The sequence below is a fragment of the Oratosquilla oratoria genome, chromosome 17 (genome assembly GCF_046742065.1).
Source record: "Oratosquilla oratoria isolate Oo_2021 chromosome 17, ASM4674206v1, whole genome shotgun sequence".
NCBI lineage: Eukaryota > Metazoa > Arthropoda > Malacostraca > Stomatopoda > Squillidae > Oratosquilla > Oratosquilla oratoria.
The window spans coordinates 31,733,694-31,750,239 of NC_134793.1; the positions used below are offsets into that span (position 1 = coordinate 31,733,694).

Here is a 16,546-nt window from a genome sequence, read left to right on the forward strand (position 1 = left end):
TTGTTTTTCGGATCGTTGTCGTTACTATCTTCGTGATTAGCCCCAACCAAACGCCGAACTGCCTTGCTCGAGCCTCGTCCTGCGGAAGATCGTCCCTGCGAATACTCCTGTGTGGTGGTGTCCCAAAAACCATCTTACAGAAACCTCGGCATCCGTTATCTTACAGAAACCTCGGCATCCGTTAACGACAGGCTCTTGATCTGCGCAGCGGCCAGCGTGTCCGTAGTGACTGCATTGACATTGTGCTTTTTGGACACCTGTCGATCATAGTGGGGATCCGTGGATTTCCCCCAAAACTCTTCGACTCACGAAGAAGAATAATGGCAGCTGCTGTTTACACCTTACGTTGCTATTGTCAACATACTAGCCTCCTCCTAGGTGCCACCGGTCGATTCTTTTCATCCGAGGGAAACCTCCTCGGGTTCTTCGGCAGACGCTACAGAGTTTGTCCCGCAGAGCTCCAAAAGGATTCATTCAGTTCAGGGTAACAAACTCGAAAGGAAAATTAATCTCGGTCTACCCCTGCCAGCTGAATAAAGCCACCTGGCCTCAAAGGCTGAAGAACCTGGAGATAAAGTTAGTCTGGACGTAGATGTTTATCTCATCGATCTCTTGGCATCTCTGGTAGAACTTATCATAACGAAGAACGTTCCTCATTTGAATAAAACCCTCCGAGAGTTGACCAGAAGAAAATCTAGAGAGTATGCGGCAGTGGTGAAAGATATATTAAGACTTACAACTCTGCATAGGGGGGAACAAAGTTGCATGTGCGTCAGAAGCTGCCTAGTGTAGGCCTTATGGCCTCTTGCAGTTTCCTTCATTCTCATGTTCTTATGTAAGTTTAGACATGAAAAAAATACAAACTTACAGCTTGGGCCATATGTCGTCATTGAAAAAATCACAAACATGATCTCAATATGTACGCATTGGCACACAAATACGTACACGTGAAAGATCATCCGTGGATAATGGTATCGATCCTCGCATAAATAAAATCACATAACGGCAGCAGCAGCAGGAACAAATGTACATGTCAGCAAGCGTGACAAAACGTGGATATTTTCTGCAGGAATCGTGCCTTCGGGCACAAGCAGCGGATGACACAAGAGCAACAACAACAGCAACCTCTTTCCTCCTTCCCCCCCTCTGCAAGCCAAGACGCGCACGCCTCACACCGACCACCTGCTGCTGCTGCTGCTGCTGTAACCGTCAGAAAGGTCGATCACACAACCACGTAACCAAAGTTTCCTCAATCACGATCGCACAGACGCTGCGGTCGAAACGGATTTGTGGTGACTGGCTTGCAGTTCCCCAGGTCTTAGATCACGTGCTGGAGTCGTGAACGACAGCTTATTACCCTCACAGAAGAGAATTCAGGACTCGTATACAGACCGATTTATAGGTCATTGGCGGCCTCAGACATGCCGCACACACGCCCATCGACCTGTTCAAGCGAGGCTAACGGATTGCAGTTCTGGCGAAGTTCGTATTAATAAGCCAAGACAGGGGAGCAAATTCCAACTTGTTCTTATATCCATGTGTGCGTGTGCGTGTATTTACCTGGTTGTATCTTACGGGAAGGGGAGCTATGCTCGCTATGTCCCGTCTTTGTATCTCGCAGTGTCTAGTTTGCTATTAAATTCGTGTGTGTGTGTTTGTACCGATCCACGACCTCGGTAACGATATAAAAAAAAAAAAAAAAAAACGCCTCTATACAATTATTAAATTATCATCACGTGACTCACTCTCCGGGAGAGGCGGCCTCCCGTGACGTGCAATCACACTTCCCACTCTCCTCCTCGTAGCATCTGTCCTTTCGTGATGGCGTACTATGCAGGTGTGTGTGTATGTGTGTGTGTGTGTATTTACCTAGTTGTATTTTACGGGAAGGGGAGCTATGCTCGTGGTGTCCCGTCTTCATATCATTTTATCTAAATTATTTTAAAATTCATGTATTGTTTTTGCACACACCACTTTCTCATCTAACTTGTTCCAACTGTCTATTACTCTGTGAGGAAAGCTGTTCTTTTTCAGATCTCGTCTATGTGTGTGCGTGTGTGTGCGCGCGCGCATGCGTGTTGCTGTGCTAATTCTCCAATCTTTTCCTATCCCGTTCTGCTTTAGAGCATCCATATTACAGGCCTTGGTGTGTCAATCAGACAGGAAGTAGACGACGCTCGCGGGTATTATGCATTAATCCTAAGCCGGAGAGTCGGTTCGCGAGCCGCCCCCACCCGCAGTAGTCAGCTGACGTCAAGTCGACTGACCAAACGTGAGACTCCTCTTTCCCTCCATTTTCATTCCCGCCAAATTTCGTCGTTGGTCCGTTTACCACCTAATAATTACTCATTCTAACTCTAGGATCAAATAAATATATAACTAACGGGAGGTTAAGCATTTTATGGTTTTCATTGTCTATAAGATATGGCACAAACATTTAGGACATTCCTGTTCATTCTTCTTCAGCCTCATCTCTCCTGCGTGCACTTAAAAAGCTGGAAAACAATTTGTCGAACATATGTAGTAAGTGGTGATGTATGTCCCTCTTATATGGACAAATTGTATGACTGATTGGAATGTCTGTAAACGAATGTACGTGTACTTCGAGTCTGGTGGTTGTTTTCCTTCGATGTTCCCTGGCAAGAGATCTTCATTTGTATGTTATGTATTGTGTGTGTGTATAACACACATGTTCGCATTAAAAGATCCGGCAACCTTCGAACTTGAGGAGTGCCGGATTTTCGAAAATGCCGGATTTTTGTGGTTATATGTGCTGTATATATTTAACAGAAATTTACTACCTTTACAGTCCTTTAACAAGAGAAAATCAAGCACTTGATAAAAAGCAAATGTCATACGTTTCACAAATTGTTCCCACAGACACGCCGCTATATATATATATATATATAATTATATATATATATATATATATATATATATATATATATATATATATATACATATATATATATGTGTGTGTGTGTGCATGTATTTACCTAGTTGTATTTTACGGGAAGGAGAGCTATGCTCGTAGTGTCCCGTCTTCATATCTCGTTTTATCTACTGTTTTTAAATTCGTGTATTGTTTTTGCACACACCACTTTCTCATCTAACTTGTTCCAAACGTCTATTACTCTGTGGGGAAAGCTGTTCTTTTTCAGGTCTCTTCTATAATTTTCTTGATTTTCTTTCCGTGTCCTCTTGTATTTCTACTATCCCATTTTATTAGATCCTCTCTATCAATAGTTTCTATGCCTTTCATGATTCTATAAATAGTTATCAAGTCTCCTCTCTTCTGTGCTCTAATGTCCGTAGCTCAAGTTTTGCTAGTCTCTCTTCATATGACAGTTCTGAGTGTGTGTGTGTGTATTCACCTTGGTCTTTTGGATCATGTGTTGTACTCGTGATCGACAGCTATTTCCCTCCCGAAAGAGAGCTCAGAGCTCGTATGACCGATCTATGGGTAATGCTATGACCTTTCACACACACACACACACACACACACACACACACACACACACACACACACACACACACACACACCCAATTCCCCGCCCACGAGAGTCAGAGTAACGACCCGAAGCACAGCGATACCGAAATAATTTCGGCCCTGGGCAGGATTCGAAGTGGGTACTGCGAGCACTATCGTACTTCCCAGCCCAGCGCTCTACCAACCCCGCCACCGTGTGTGTGTGTGTGTGTGCTTAGCACTTATTTTCTCTGCGATCGACGATGCACGATGTTTTCGTTTTACGCAACATGTTTTCTTTACTGAACTGATAATGGGGCTATACAGTGAGAAATAAATGATAACATGAGAGAATGAGCTGCGCCATCAAAACATAAACGGCGCCTCCAGATAACAGTGGCGCGCCAACGCGGTGATTTTGAAAATGCACTCCGAAACTTATGCCGGACATTTGAAGGAACCGGATTATCGATGGACGGATTTTTCGTTTTTAATAAAACAGACTATAGTACGTCTAACACAGGAAATAAAAAAATCCGGGTAGCTGTAAGTAGTGTCTTCGGCTAAAGATGGGATAGTGCTGCATTGGCGAGATGTCGTATCCCATAGGCGGAGCTAACATGTATGTATAATGGTCTCAGGAGGGAGCATTTTTTCATAATTGAGTAACTTTTACTTTTCATACCCTATGCAGTAATCCAAAATAAGTGGTTGTGTTTTTTTCATATTTTACATACAGAAACTTTCAATCATTCAATGGTCTGAAACAAACGATCGATGGTTTATATCAATGCACTAGACAGTTTCAACTTCAAGATTTTGCGAGAACAAAATAGACAACACGTCAGCTTCTTGGGTGTCACGACAGTTGTCTCATTCGGGATAGTTGTGGATCCACCGCCCAGAAAGCGTGACTGCTTGCTTGCTTGCTTGCACACGATTCAATCTCTCTTCTTGCAAGTGTTTTGCATGCAACAATAAACCTAAATATTATGAAGAGGGAAGACTTCACCGGTCCCCCCCGGGCCGAGCTGATGCCATTTTGTGGGAATTTTCCACAAATTTGTGGAAAGGTTTAAACTGATTACCATTGTTTTTTGTGTAGAATTTAAAGAATTATATGTTGCAATGAACTTGTTGTGTATATAATAATTCCTTCTTTTTGTGGTGAAAATGTGAAAATCCAGATTTCCTTGGAAAAAAAAATCATTCATTTGTGGCAACACTGCCGCGGGAAGCAGAAGGGTCAGGTGACACCAAGGCTGCGACTGCTGAGCCGGACAGAACTCGCCTCAATACCAGCCAAGCCAGACGTATACCAGAAGTTCCTCGGATGGCGAACCGTGCGTTCAGTTGTGATGTAATGCGTGCGACAATCATAGATATATGTATAACTTCTAGCTAACGGTGATACACCAGATACGACTATAAAACGATCCCTGAAGTTTTGTTTTCCAAGGCCGTACATTTTGTAGGCTTTGGGATGATTTCAAGCCAACAATATATACATACACACACACACACACACACGATATAGAAAGGGCATAGTGGCTTGATAAAGTCGAAGGAACTGAGTCAAATCGAACTGAGAACTGAAAGAGCTGATTTCAGAAAAGTTTGCTCGAGTCACACCCCTTCTTGCCACTAGTTCCGATGGATGTCACAGACACAAATAAAATCAGTTGTTGGCAGTTGAGTAGAAAGAGTAACTGCACTTCGATTCATCGATGGATTTTTTCATCTTTTCTGACCAAAAGCTTGGAGCCGCACCAAAGACAAGAACGACAAAAAAGAAAGAAAAAAAAATGGCGACAGCTAGACCAGTGCAGAGGTCAGAATAAAGCAAACATCGGATTCCAGAGTCTGTCTCATCTCCCGACGTTTCGTCCTTTTCTGTGAAACCATATGGCAACAACGGTAAGATGGGAGCAATCACTGTCGCTGATTCAGTCATCCGCTAATCGGAGTCAGCTCCTACCCCTACACTGATTTCTTTCACGAATGGCATGACTGCATTAACCTCTGCCTAGTCCTTCCTTCAATCTTCTCTATTTCGTCTATCCACTTTCTGTCTAGTTTATATCTCTGATGTACATTGATTTGTAGGATCACATGAAAAACCGTCACCCCAAACATCGACAGGGTGACCATTCTTCATGTGGGCCATCCTGGCTTTACGATTCTTCGGTTGTTGTTGACAGTAAGCATAACCCTCATTCAACCTAACCTAATCTTTATTCCACTGTTGATATTCGGCGTACTGGGGTGACAATTCTTCCGGTGGGATCTCAAAGGTGTGACGATTCTTCATGTGGGCGTTCTGGGGGTGGCAATTCTTCATGTGATCCGATTTGTGTATGCACTTGATACAGGTTGTTGGCTAGGCTGCCGTGCATGTGGCGTAGCACCGCGCCGCGCGAGGAAACCGCTGCCATGAAGTGTGGAAACATCACCATCATCATATCATCATAGCAGTTACGGAAGAGTGCCTCTGAACCAAGGTTGACCGGCCCGCTGAGCTGACGATGACGTTGAACCGCTTGAACCCAGTCGGTGAACGGACAATACCCCAACGGACAAAGACCCAACCGGTAGGTTAAGTTACGTTATGTTAGGTTAGGTTAGATTATGTCCCCCCCCCTCATTTTCTTATTGGGGTTTTGTCATGTGTTCACCCAATTAGCCTGTCAGAGAGTAAACTACCTGAAGCGCTACTTATTCAACTCTGCGGTCATTTTCTTTCGTTCTGCCCGACAATTACCAATTCTCAAGTTTTGTTTATTATCCTATTTTATCACCATTGTCATTATCATTATTGTTATCGTTATAATTAATATTTTAAATAGGTGCGTGTGTCTTAACTTGGGAGGAAAGGACTTGTGTGGATGTACATTTTGTAATCGTTCAGTCATTTTCCCTTCGTGTGTGCGAATGTATTTTAATAAAATTCTACTCCAGTGGTCAATGCAATTTTAATTGATTATAAACTCTTAGACTAAATTGGAATGAAAAAAATTATCTCATCTGAATCACAGATTCGAATACTTACGGTGGTATTCATAGAAAAGTATTTCCTTATATAAATCTTATATATCCTTGGAAGGGAAAGATATGATTTTTTTTTTATAATACCACAGTAAGAATCTTACGGTGGTATTATCAAATAAAATCTTTATATAATTATTTCCCATCCAAGGATTTATATAAAATTTATATAAGGAAATACTTTTTTACCACCGTAGGCTGCGTTATAAACCGAACGAGTCTGGGCCGATTCCCGCCAAATGCTGTGAATTTGAATAGCTGGAAGAAGACTTTGCTTGCAGCATTCTAAGACTTCATCAATCAATCAAACATTCGTAAAGGTTTAGCTCATTTTATTTCGCCATTCAGTTTCTCAATACATGACGCAAAGGTAATTTGACTTCTGAAGATTAAAAAAAAAAAACGAATGATTGTAACCGACTCAAACGAACTCACGACGGTTGAGGAGAGAATCAACAGAGGCTCGCTCGGTGTAAACGCAGCCTTAGTCTGACCAGAGGCATCGTATCTCTGACCCACTGATCCCTGGTGCTCCGCTGTTGGATGTTCGATAGAGTTGTCTGATATTGTTTTCCAGAAACGAAATCCGATGAGGTAACGTATCCTTCCGACATAGCTAAATAGAATTGCCTGGCCTTCATCAAATCAATATATGCAGAGCACGTTATCGAAGTGAAGCGGCTGGGTGATACTATCCCTATTTGTTATTTTGATGTTCTATCAGTTCAGCAACGTACAGTAAAACCTATAGACGGTTTTCCGAAAAGGAGTGAACGTCTTTAAACCTCGAACGCTGACAGTCACACCTATTTCATACGAAAAGATTTTATTAAGCCAAGGAAGGACGCCGAGCTCATATAAGTGGTTCAGTGGGAGCCCGCCCTTTGCAACATTCCCTGATGGGCCACGCCTGTGCGCTAAAGATGTCGCGCGGTTCCGCTACGCTGTCTGAGAGGACGTCGAAAAACTAAAGTTTTGACGCTTTTCTACCCTCCTCGCTCGAACCGCTCTCTGTTCGGTCTAATACCAAACTCTTATGCTGCTGGCAAGTGTTGACTTTGCTTGTCAAACTTTCCAACCTGATGACATAATCTTAAAATATTGTCTTTATGATGACTTGGCACATTTGATAGATATAAGATTTAAGTTAACTATGGATCACTTTTTTCTTTAGAATCCATGCCTTTCAGATGAATAAAATTGTTTTGTACCACTCTGACCAAAATAGGTAGAACATGCCATTGATGATTGTTGAAAGCGTCAACGGGTCCAGCCAAGTTCTCATTGTCGACATGACGTCACGAAGCAATCATAATGTTGCGGCAGCCGCGCTCTCCTTGCGCGACGATTTTTAATGGCTTCCCAACAATTTTCATTTCCTTTTATTATAATATTCTGTCAAACAATTACTACGTGACGTACTCATCAAACCGTGATAAACTCAGATGAAATTCTGATGCTGCTCGACTATAATTGTAATGTTGATATTGTAACGTTAACAATGATGGTAATGAACATGTTTAGAAAGCCAAGGTAAATGACAGTCACTAGTAATTGCTGAAAATAAAACCGATCTATTCCAAGTACAAAGCGCCCAAATAGATAAAAGGATAAACATACCAACAAAAATAGATAAATACATACATACATACATATACCAAGGCTTTTTTTTCCCTTACCAGGGGGGGTAGCCAAAAAGGACAAGGCACAAAAACATTCCCACCCATTTCATCACCGAAAACACTCCACACCCCTCCACCCTCCCTCCCATCTTAGCACCTCCTAGATGACGGGTCATCCCTGCACCCTGTCCACTGCCCTGGGTCAGAAGCAGTGTCGCAGGACACAGCACATCCACAGCAAGGCCGCTTCATTAAATCGGCGACCCCCCTCTCCGTCCCCCCATATAAAGGAGAGGACGGGGAGAAATGAATAGATAAATATATATATATATATATATATATATATATATATATATATATATATATATATATATATATATATATATATATATATATATATATGCGTCGGAATGGCAACTGCCGTACTGTCCAGACCAGTCTATCGTCAACAAGGAGGACCTGAGCAGTAAGCACCACCTTTGGAACCATCATAGACAAAGATGGACTCCCAACGTTTGTATATCTTGGATGCCGTAATCATTAAATATTTTCCATTTGGAATTAATATCCAGGTAAAAGAATTCACCCTCCCTGCGAACATGAGAACCATAAACAATATTCCTTTGTGTGTGTGTGTGTGCAAACTTTGCCTTTGAAAATTGCACCAACTGAAGACGCAGAATGCTCTGTGAATTGTCTTGGACAACTGTATTGTGTTTTTGGTTTTATTTTTCATTTTGTGTACGGTGTTTTCTTGTAAATATAACTCCCCAATGTCAATTGGAAATTTAATTATTCCCTTCCCCTTTCAACAGAAATCTACTTTCCGAAATCTAAAAAGCTTACGAAAGAAATATGTAACTAATTTATTTGCTGTCGTTTTAAAGAGAATATGCTTAAAAGAGAATCTCCTGCCACGCTTCATGAATATATATATATATATATATATATATATATATATATATATATATATACGTATATATATATATATATATATATATATATATATATATATATATATATATCCTTTATTCTGCTTGCTTCCATCAGACCAGGCTCTTTTATTCAGTAGGGTTGGGTTTGGAAAGTGAGACCAGAAAGGAGCCCCGTGTCTTCGGCCTTGATGGACGGGTGTCGGCATGGGTGCTGGCCTTGTTGCAGGTAAAAAAAAAAAAAAAGTGTAACCGTGGAGGAATAGAAATATTTCCCCCCAAATTCAGAAGAATAAATGCAAAATATGTGATGCTATATCTACCCATTCAAAGACGTTGAAAGAAATAAGGATTCAAGTCAACAGAACTATTGTACAACTACTAGTAGCACTACTCTGAGAAAAAAACACGCGAAAAATCTAAGCAAAATTAAAAGTAAATAATAGATAAATATATGAATAAATACATAAGTTGATAAAGAAATTGATATATGAATAGATAGATAAATGAATAGATGAATCAATAAATAGATGAATTAATAGATAAATGAATGAATAGATAAATAGATAAATGAATAAATGAAATACAATAATAAAAAATGCTAAGCTGCGATGATTGACAAAGAAACCAGAACGAAAAACGGAGACTAATCCCGTAGTGGTAAACCTAGAAACACGCAAGTTGGAGAATAAGTGGCCATAAATAAATAAACAAACAAACAAACAAATAAAAACTCAAGAAGAAGCACGGGGGCCGATGAAAAGGAGGTAAGACTCATCTTAATTCTTTGAGTGCTGACATACTTATTTTCATATCTAATACGATTATCATTTTTCTTTTAAAAGGTTTAGTGAAAAGGTTCGGATTTCGTTCTCCTTTTCCGTTTAAAACGACAGATCATCTCTATTCATGACTGGTTTCTATTGAAAAAGAGGTCATAAGTACCTTAACTTCAGCTCCTTCGACCGTTATTTCTTCTCTTCCTAAACGAAAACGGTGACCAAATAGAGCTGGTGGGGGGAGGGAGGTGTGTGTGTGTGTGTGTGTTTACCTAGTTGTATTTTACGGGACGAGAGCTATGCTCGTAGCGACCCGTTTTCGTATCTCTCCGCATCCAGTTTATTCTTAAAATCTTGTATAGTTTTGACACTCACTGTTTCACCGTTTAGTTTGTTCCAGACATCAATCACTATGTGGGAAGCTATTCTTTTTCAGGTCTCTTCTGTAAATGTCCTTTTTTAGCTTCTTTTCGTGTCCTCTTGTTTCTCTTCTGTTCCATTTTAATAAGTCGTCTCTGTCAAGAACTTCCATCCCTTTCATAATTCTGTAAGTGGCCAACAAATCACCTCTTTCTCTTCTTTGTTCCAGTATTGAGAGATGTAATTTCTCCAATCTTTGTTCGTATGTCAAATTTGATAGTGTAGGTGCCATTTTTGTCGCTGCTCTTTGAATTCTTTCTAATTTTCTTATTTCTTTTTTTATGCTAGGTGCCCACAGTATTGGAGCATATTCTAATTTAGGTCTTATTAGTGCAACCACTATTTTCTTTACCATTTCCTCATTCATGTATTCGAAGGCCACTTTCATTGATCTTAATAAGTTAAAAGTATCTCCAACTAATTTATTGACATGTTTATCAGGTGTCAAGTCACTTGAGATAATCACTCCCAGGTCCCTTTCTGAGTCGACTTTTTTTGACTTCCTTGTTACCAAATTTATATTGACCCGATATTCTATTTTTGCTTTTCCTAAATTCCATTGCACTAAATTTCTTAATGTTAAAGTTCATTTCACACCTTTGACTCCATTCCCATATTTTGTCCAGGTCTTCTTGTAGCGATCTGCAATCTTCTGTGCTCTCTTGAGTAATTTGGCATCGTCAGCAAAGAAGTTCATGTAACACTTCACTCCCTCATCCATATCATTTATATATATGGCAAACACTAAAGGAGCCAAAACAGAGCCTTGCGGGACGCCACTTATCACATCTTCCCAGTTCGAATTTTTGTCTCTACTCTCATTTTTTTCCCATTTAGGAAATCCTTCATCCATTCCAGTAGCTTACCTTGTGTGTGTGTGTGTGTGTGTGTGTGTGTGTGTGTGCTTGTGTGTGTGTGTGTGTTTTCCCAGTCTTTAGGGTCCATTGCAGGACCCCCGGTCTGTCCTTGGGGGACGATCCTCGTCCCGTTAGCTTAATCCGGATTGCTAAGTAATCCCTTGTAATTCGAGAGGAAGAGCGAACATTATCGCCGACAGCAAGGACCCTTGTCTTACCCTGAACATTGACAGGGAATTTACCGATCAAATTACAGTATCGCCATCATCTCGACGCACGCCGCACCTACTTTGTCTTATGTCATTAATCCTTTCAATTAGTTTGCTCTCCCTTATGCGTGCGTGAGAGAGAGGGAGACTGTGTGTGTGTGTGTGATTCACAACCATGTGTTGGACTCGTGATCGATAGTTATTAACCTACCAGGTGAGAGCTCAGAGCTCATATGACCGATCTATGGATAATACTGTAACCTTACACACACCCCGAACTCCTCGCCTATGAGAGTTGGAGTAACAACCCATACCGCAGCGATATTGAAGTTATTTCAGCCCTGGGCAGGATTCGAACTCGGTCCGCCGAAGTGGCAGGCGAGAATTCTAATCACTGCGCTACGAGATGTGTGTGTGTTTTTACATCCGGATTCACAGGGAACACTGGTAGTAGAGACGCTTCAACGGGTCACGAGAGAAGAAACACGTAAGAACAACCACACCCTCTCCTTCCCCCTGAAGGACAATTTCAATTAATCGTCAAAAAGTTTAATTCCCCCAAACGTGTCGGTTCAGCTCATCTTCAACGGGGCGAATAAAAACCCACAGGTTCGTTACGAAAGGTGTTTGTCGTCTTTTGTTAAGAAATGGGGTTTGTTGGTCTCGTAAACTGATCAAGCCAGCCAGTCTCTAGTCCTAATCTGGGTAAAAACTCAGTTCCAATACTTGAAGAAAAACATAACCTAAACCTGGCCCTAATCAAACACAAATGTGTCCGATCAACAACACGACAACATTCTGTTTTCAATCACCACAATAGAAAAATTATATTTGATCACGTGCAGAAACAGTAACAGCAGACAGCCTCGTGATCACGTACTATACCAAGTTACCAAATCTAATCCTCTCGAGGCTTGAAGCAAAGACAGTAGCTACATGCTAACTCATTACACTGTTGTGGGTGGGAGGTGAGGGTGAGGGGAAGACGTTGAGACAACCCCAGTTGCTCTCGGTGAGAGTGTAGCGACACACTGCAGAGCGTGAACTCATGACTCACCCCTGCCTCCACCTACTGGCATGTAGGTGACACGCGTGCACACAAAAGAACGAAGAAAGGGTCGAGTGAAAGAGGGGAGAAAGAAGATGCAGGCAAAACAGAGACATGGGATGAGATTAACGCGCGGTGAACTTATTGTAACGGACTTTGGTTTACCGACGTGGACAATCTCACAGCGCTGTCGTGTGGGGATTTATTTATGTACACATTCTTTTGTTTGGGGTATTTGCTGCGGTACAGCGGAATCGTGCGCGCGTGGCAGTCGTCTAATGAAGTAAAATGCACGTGTTTGAATCCTGGTTACTGAGCAGAAGTTAGGAAGAAATTCTGTGACCCCAACCAACAAACCTAAATTCCTTGCCATCGTCTCAGTGACCCTCAACAAGCTCGTGGCGCAAAACCAAAACTTCAATCAACTACATTTTATCATTATTATTATTGTCATTATCATTATTACTATTATTATTATCATTACTATAATCATTAATATTATCATTATAGTATTGTTATTACTATTATTACCATTAATTAGTAGACTCGTTTTATTTTTCCCCTCGTAATGCTTCCCATGCATTTCTCCGGAAGTCGAACAGCAATCCATAAGTACCTTTCTTGTCCTCCGCTCCTGTTACCGCGATACCTTCACCCGTCGTTTCCTCGAGCTGGGCTTCACTCCCACAAACAAAATATTTTCCTTCATACTATGTCTCCTCGGATCCTTTTTTTCTTTTTTTCGCCCATTTATTAAATTTCCTCTCAATATTTATATATTCCACCACCGTTCCATCCTTCTGTCTATCATTGAATCCAAAGCCATTATGCTCTACTTTTCGTTCGTTGTAGCCTTCCACTTCTTTCCCAATTTTTATTCGTCCTAACACTACAAAAGGTCGTATAAACTTGCCATCATTCCCAACGTAGGGCATTTATACAATCTGTCATTTAAATGTCTTCACTTGGTCATACCTCGTGATCACACGTTTCTGTAAATCGTCGTCTTTCCTTCGACAACCACTCTGCTCACTGGGCCACGCAATCATCCAGTCGGCTCTAGACTTCGTCTCATGGATTTCCCATTAATGTAGTTCGGGCTCGCTCTCTTTCTCTCTCTCTCTCTCGCTCTCTTTCTTTTTCTCTCTTTCTCACAAAACCGACCACACCAACACCAAATAATACCGCCCTACATCCATAAACAACTATCTAGTTGTCTTCGTCCCCACTTCCAAACTTCTGGAGATCCCCTAAGGGCGGGGTTCTCAACCTATTTTCACATATACCCCGTACTTATGCATTGCTATTCTTTAAACTCCTGGAGGTGACTTCAACACTAAATTAAATCGTTTTGCAAGTCCTGTTTTGATAATGACTATTACAGCCCTTTCCACAAAACCCATCCGAGACACTTTTACCGCATCAACTTTCTATCGGCCACAAACGGAATTCACGATACCAAGAACATCGTGATACACCTGGGACTAGTTGACTTCACACTCTGGTGATCTACCTCCACAACGCTAAAATAGTATCCCAAACTCTACATTAAACATAGTCATCAATCTTCACTTTATTTCCCACCCGTGCATGACCACGGCGATCTACAAATATTGGATTCACGTTACTGCACACACTTCCTCAGTTCCGGATCTTAGTAAATATTTAAATCCAGATCCAAATAGGAACGAGACACCTTCACAGTTTGTGGTTTATGCAAGCGAACGCCCTTTACGTTTGCTGAAGAAGAAACCACATCTCACTTGCTCTTAGATTATCTTCCGCCTTGCATCTGAACTTGAATATATATCTGGAATTATACGCTTTTCTGGACTGAGAATAAGAACATTAATTCGATCCAACTTGGAAGAACCGAACATTCACCTTTGAAGGAAACGTCATGGCACCTGGTCACGTCACCGTTCTGGATTAAGTATCGTATGCATCATGGGAAACCCTGTCGATAAAAGATTCGTCGTTTCGTCACGTGGAATCTACGCTTTGTTTCTTTTCTAATTAATCCAGTGATCATAGAACCAAGCAGTAGTGTGTGTGTGTGTGTGTATGTGTGTGTGTGTATGTGTGAGAGAGAGAGAGAGAGAGATTCACCACGGTCTTGGATCACGCGTTAGACTCGTGATCGACAGCTATTACCCTCCCAGATGAAAACTCAGAGCCCATATATGACTCGAACTATGGGTAAATCTGTGACCTCACACACATTATGTGCATACGTGTGTATGTGTGTAAGAGAGAGAGAGAGAGAGAGAGAGAGTGCGCGCGCGCACGCCCCCAGATCATACTTCCGTTCAAGAACGAGCGATGCAAGGTTTTGGGGTCCCGACAGAGCGAGTCTGCTGCTGCTGCTGCTGCCGCAACGGTCTGATCGAGCCAGCCAGCCAGCCAGCCAGTCAACCAACCACAACATGCAGCCAGCACCATGTACCATGACCATGGCGTTAACCGTACAAAACCACGGAGGACCGCAAGTCACAGTCACGAATCTATTTCCTACTGTCATGAAGTGACTCACACGGCCAACCACACACACCCCCAAGCGATGCACCGAAATCTATCCTTACTTATGTTGACTAAAATGTACGCAGGTTTCTCATTGCAATATGCAGGAAAGTAGCTACATGCTTAAACCCGGTTTCTTTTTCCTATTACTGTCATACAGAATTTTGGATTTTCCCGGCTGTTCCGGGAACTGACGCATTTGATAAAAAAAAAAAAAAGACATCTTTTAGACATGCGAGCGCGCGTGCATGTGCGATTGCGTGCGTGTTGTCGAACACACATTATGGATTATGAGTTTAAATATCGATGTAAATTGCGCAAAGATTTGAGATTTCTGTAATATGTCTAAGCGACACACGAGGCCCATGGTTCTGCTACAGAGGGCTGAAGTGAATCATGCACACGGACTATGCACCATGACGCTAGGATATCGCGGATAGTCTTTCCTATCTTCACGTTGTTTTTCTTTTTATTCCAATATCTTCTTGAATTAATAAAAATATTTCAATATATGATGTGAAAAAATAGAGGCACTTGAAAAGCCCTTGCTGAAGAAAACATTACGCTCAACTAAGTTTTGGTGTAGCCGATGTTTGAGAGACCGATTTCAATTGGTCGCTTGACAAGTAACAATGATGCCAGACCGCGTGGTTGCTTGTGGCATTATTGATATCACTTTAAACACCATTCTATCGTTAAAATTCACGTACCATTTTGACGTGGTTAATTTCAATTAGAAGACGTGATGACGAAGGTGGTGACGGTGCTGCAGGCGAAGTCGACGGTGCGCCAGCAAATCTATTCGTCGTGTGAAATGCCGGCCGGCCTGAGCGGGTTATATATGACCCGATACTGGTTTAGTTGCCAAATGTCGCCAGAAAGTTTAATGATTGTAAACGTATGGTTGTTTTAAAATTCACACTACAGGTAATTTTGCGTGCAGTAGCATAATGTTTGTGTTTCGAAATATATTATCTCTACGACAATTGAAAATATTATTAAATCTGTTTATGTAGTGACTCCTACAGCAATTTTCATTAACCGTTACAGCATTTGTGGCTATGGGAGACAGGACAATAATTATTACAATCATGTTAGTCGAACACGTTTTTTTTTAAACATAAATTGAGACCCAGTGCATCAAGATGATAATTCAGTGTGAAGCAAGGAGTGCAGAGAGTTGTCAAAATTAAAAATCAACGTAATGCACATAAACATAAGGAAACAAATAAGGGGTGGGCATCATCATCTTCGGCACCGTGCTGAAGCTGAATAATGATCATATATATATATATATATATATATATATATATATATACATATGTATATATATATATATATATATATATATATATATATATACAGATATATATACAGATAGATATATACACAAATTTGTGTGTGTGTATTGATATATATATATATATATATATATATATATATTTATATATATATGCAAAGTAGACCACTTGGAAAAAGCTAACGAAGCAGAGCGCTTTCGTATATTACATTCGTTAGTTTCTTTTTCCAAGTGGTCTACTTTGCATAAGTGAACACACGTACCCGTGTTCTTATTAGCATGTACATACACACACACACACACACACACACACACACACACACATTATATATATGTGTATATATA

At 41.0% G+C, this 16,546-nt stretch overlaps 1 protein-coding gene across 1 annotated transcript in view; it reads right to left on the bottom strand.

Moving 5' to 3' along the window:
• The window catches only part of LOC143034588 (tubulin alpha-2 chain), a 106,041-nt gene extending 90,323 nt beyond the window's left edge, over window positions 1-15,718 (bottom strand). Inside the window, exon 1 of the mRNA XM_076200867.1 lies at window positions 15,612-15,718. Coding sequence (XP_076056982.1) covers window positions 15,612-15,614 — 3 coding nt within the window. The 5' untranslated portion in view covers window positions 15,615-15,718. The remainder of the gene's footprint in view (window positions 1-15,611) is intronic.
• Between the last annotated feature and the right edge of the window lie 828 nt (window positions 15,719-16,546).